The following is a 4,294-nucleotide window of genomic DNA, read 5'->3' as shown; positions in this document are numbered from 1 at the left end:
GAGAGAGAGAGAGAGAGAGCGAGGAGGGGGGGGGTGGTAGCGGAGGTTATTGTTGCCATACCAGATACAATGACGTCAGGAATTCTAAAATGTCCCTGTCACAAATTACTTCACAAGTTTCATCAATTTTATCAAAAAGTATGAAAATACACCGTGATCAGGCCAGAAACAACAATAAATGCTGTATATCAATCAATCCTCTTTACATTCTGTAATGATTTTTTTAAGCTGTTCATCAACTTGTTCCACAAAAGCAGGAAAAGTAGGGTCCGCCAAAAACAAGCGAAGATGATCGGCCATAACGTCACCAGAGAAGGACGTCATTTTCGTGACGTCACTCAGCGTTGGTGTCGTTTTGTAGCTTTCGGGGAGCTGGGTTTGAGTTTCTCCCAAGACGATCTGCGTGAAACAAAGAACTTCACTTTGTGTCCGGTACACGCATCACACACATCTAAGAAGTTACACATACAGAAAATTGACGGAAACAGAAACTGACACAGGGACAGAGAGATATATACAAAACATTTAATGTACGAGGGTAATGATATGAGAAAGACATGCTTTTTATATTTAGTCAAGTTTTGACTAAATATTTTAACATCGAGGGGGAATCGAAACGAGGGTATGGTGTATGTGCGTCTGTCTGTGTGTGTGTGTGTGTAGAGCGATTCAGACTAAACTACTGGACCGATCTTTACGAAATTTGACATGAGAGTTCCTGGGTATGAAATGCCCGAACGTTTTTTTCATTTTTTTGATAAATGTCTTTGATGACGTCATATCCGGCTTTTCGTGAAAGTTGAGGCGGCACTGTCACGCCCTCATTTTTCAACCAAATTGGTTGAAATTTTGGTCAAGTAATCTTCGACGAAGCCCGGGGTTCGGTATTGCATTTCAGCTTGGTGGCTTAAAAATTAATTAATGACTTTGGTCATTAAAAATCGGAAAATTGTAAAAAAAAATAAAAATTTATAAAACGATCCAAATTTACGTTTATCTTAATCTCCATCATTTTCTGATTCCAAAAACATATAAATATGTTATATTCGGATTCAAAACAAGCTCTGAAAATTAAATATATAAAAATTATTATCAAAATTAAATTGTCCAAATCAATTTAAAAACACTTTCATCTTATTCCTTGTTGGTTCCTGATTCCAAAAACATATAGATATGATATGTTTGGATTAAAAACACGCTCAGAAAGTTAAAACAAAGAGAGGTACAGAAAAGCGTGCTATCCTTCTTAGCGCAACTACTACCCCGCTCTTCTTGTCAATTTCACTGCCTTTGCCATGAGCGGTGGACTGACGATGCTACGAGTATACGGTCTTGCTGAAAAATGGCAGCTACTTGACTAAATATTGTATTTTCGCCTTACGCGACTTGTTTTTTTTACAATCAGCCCTCACCTGAAACAACTGAACAACAAAAACAAAACAAACACGAAACAATATAGGTCTACCAGCAAAGATTTACTCATATCACGATCGTTGACAGACAGACGGACGGACAGACAAACAAGAGACAAACCGAGTCACAGAGATAGATAGGCCTACAGACAAACAGAGGCTGAGGGAATCCCCCAAACTTGGGCTCTTTTCACACACAAAAAGTGTATTCTAAGCTAGCATTTTAGTATTTATTGTCCATGTCACTTTGAACCTGTCGCAAACTGTATAAGCGAGGCCAGCATTAACAAATAACTTACATGAGCCATCGTGCCCAGACTCATTTCCCCATTCAATGGCTGACTTGTGTTCGAACTATCCGCTGCATTTCCACTCGTGTCTGCAACCTGTTTCATAAATTTAGAAAAACTGAGTTTTCTGGGTAGTTATTGAAGTGACTTATGAAAAGAAATGAAAAATATGTGAATACTATTTATGTACCTTGAATTGTTTGACAATTAATTCATGCATGCCTGAATAAAAAATGTTGAAGAAAAAAAAATATGTGAATACTACAGGACATAGACTACCGTTGCTACGGGAAATGGCTTAAACAGCGCCATATTGGCACAAAGATACACATGACTTTTATTTACAATCATATGAAACGATGTTTTGAAAAAAGACTACATATTTATATTAATTTTAAAAATAAGGATTAATGAATATGCGGTAAGAAATTCATTAATCCTTATTACAAAATTTAATATAAATTCAACTGTAGTCTTTAGTACAAATATCGTTCTGTATGATTGTAGATAAAAGTCATGTGTATCTTTGTGCCAAATATCATGCATTTCTGATGTATGATGTCGCTGTAAAACCGTTTCCTAAAAATCCAGTATGGCGCTGTTTCCATAGCGACGGCACATTTTTAATTCAATGTTATAAGTCACTTCAATAACTACTAAGAAAACTAGGTTATTCCATGTATTCTCCAAGTTTAATTTTAGTGCCACACATCGCCTTAACAGACTCGTCACACCCGTATTTAGACGTGAGAATAGTATAAGAAAATCCGAGAAAAAGAGTGTTTTTTGTTTTTGTTTTGTTTTGTTTACCTCAGAGTGTTAAATACCGTCATCATTTCAATTCTGAGGTTGATCGGTGTTTCCCAATTCGGTTTCTTGCGTCAGTTCCGCAAATACTGTTTGGGATTGAGTGTTTACGGATGTACAGGGTTAAGGGAGAAAAAATAGTTGTGGTTAAAGTCAACAACAACAAAAACAACAACAGCATTAACAACTACTACTACAACAACAACAACAACAACAGCAACAACAACAACATCATTAACAACTACAACAACAACAACAACAACAACAACAACAACATTAACAACAACAACAACAACAACAACAACAACAACTACAACTACAACGACTATAACAACAGCAACAACAGCATTAACAACTACAACAACAGCAACAGCAAAAACAGCAACAACAGCGTGAATAAATAAATAAATGAATAAATAAATTAATAGGGCTGAAATGTCGGACACACTTTTTTCTTTGCTCTTCTTTTTTGAACAAAGACTAAACCTACACAACATTGCAATAATGATGTAAGCGTGGGTGTGTGTACATGTACTACCGGAATTCCTTTGAACCATATTAAACTTTAATTATCCTTGTTCAACCGTACGACAGCGGGAAAGTAGGGTCGGCAGTATGAATAGGGTCGCACGGATTACAATAACCTGGGGTAGCTCAGTTGGTAGAGCACATGACTTGTGATCGGAAGGTCGCAGGTTCGAATTCGGGCAGACCCAGAGACGGAAGCCATGTCCCGGCCACCCCCGTGTCACCACAATGGAAAGTAAAAGATCTTGGTCATTCTGCCATAAGTGCAGATGTCTGATACCACCTAAACACGCATACACTTGTGTGTCTCGTCAAAACTGAGCCGCGAGGTCGTAAAACTCGAATCATATAATCCATATCTTGTCCTTAAGGTGTTACGAGTGTGTTTGAGTTGCGGTTCTTGCTCATGTTTATACTCACTGAGTTACTTCCCTTGGATCTGGATCTAGATCTGGATCTGGATAACCCGCCTGGGTTGGTGGTTTGCGGGTGCGAATGCGTATACGCACGGTTCAGTGTGCTTTCGCGAAAGGGTGTGTCATATGCACGGCTAGAACTAAGATACTTCTTGATTTCAGTAAATAGTTTCATTACATGTCAACTAGTTCGTTTTTAAATGATTTTTTAGAGATCGCCAAATGGTATTGTGTGAATAACATCATTCGATCGATTGTACGCACGGCGCCGTGCTTCTAGTAGCTCAGTCCATTCCTTCTTTCCGGTATGGAAACAGACGTGTTTCTGGCGAAAGAATCGGCGTTTTCAACTCGCCATATCTTCATATTCATTCGGACTAGAACAACGAAATATAAATTTCTTGTAAAAAAAAATCCCGAGCCTTGCGACTCTGGTAGTCATTTTCTTACGCGAAGCGGCCTTTGGTAGGTACGACAGTTTTAGTCACCCAAGTATATATCTAAAACGCACGTGGACGAGTTTTCAATGGCGTATTTGAAGTCTGTGAATGTTGTGATTACAAATCATTTCGGGACACCCCTCAGTCTATACGTACAGACAAACAAATTGCATGGAACGAAATTTGAGAGGCTGGACTGTAAGTTGTTGTTTTGACTTCTACAAATCTCGCAGGTCTTTTATGCAAAACAGACTCAAAATTGCATTTTTCACGCAAGTGTAGATGACGAGACTATCGAAGGAATGGAATACACTTGCCTACAGATATAATAGACAGATACTTATATCTATGACTTACCCTAGCCCATATGTTAGAATAAAGAACATACTTTGCTCTTTTGA

General features: G+C 38.1%; 1 protein-coding gene across 1 annotated transcript in view; it reads right to left on the bottom strand.

Moving 5' to 3' along the window:
- Window positions 1-113: 113 nt before the first annotated feature.
- LOC138980240 (meiotic recombination protein REC114-like) overlaps window positions 114-4,294 on the bottom strand; it is an 18,605-nt gene continuing 14,424 nt past the window's right edge. Inside the window, exons 6-7 of the mRNA XM_070353089.1 lie at window positions 1,712-1,798; window positions 114-399 (exon numbers count right to left, since the gene is read on the bottom strand). Of these exons, the coding sequence (XP_070209190.1) occupies window positions 193-399; window positions 1,712-1,798 (294 nt within the window). The 3' untranslated portion in view covers window positions 114-192. The remainder of the gene's footprint in view (window positions 400-1,711; window positions 1,799-4,294) is intronic.

The sequence above is a fragment of the Littorina saxatilis genome, linkage group LG11 (assembly GCF_037325665.1).
Source record: "Littorina saxatilis isolate snail1 linkage group LG11, US_GU_Lsax_2.0, whole genome shotgun sequence".
Taxonomy (NCBI): domain Eukaryota; kingdom Metazoa; phylum Mollusca; class Gastropoda; order Littorinimorpha; family Littorinidae; genus Littorina; species Littorina saxatilis.
The sequence above is the reverse complement of the archived record's forward strand: the minus strand, read 5'-3'. Positions and strand labels throughout refer to the sequence as shown.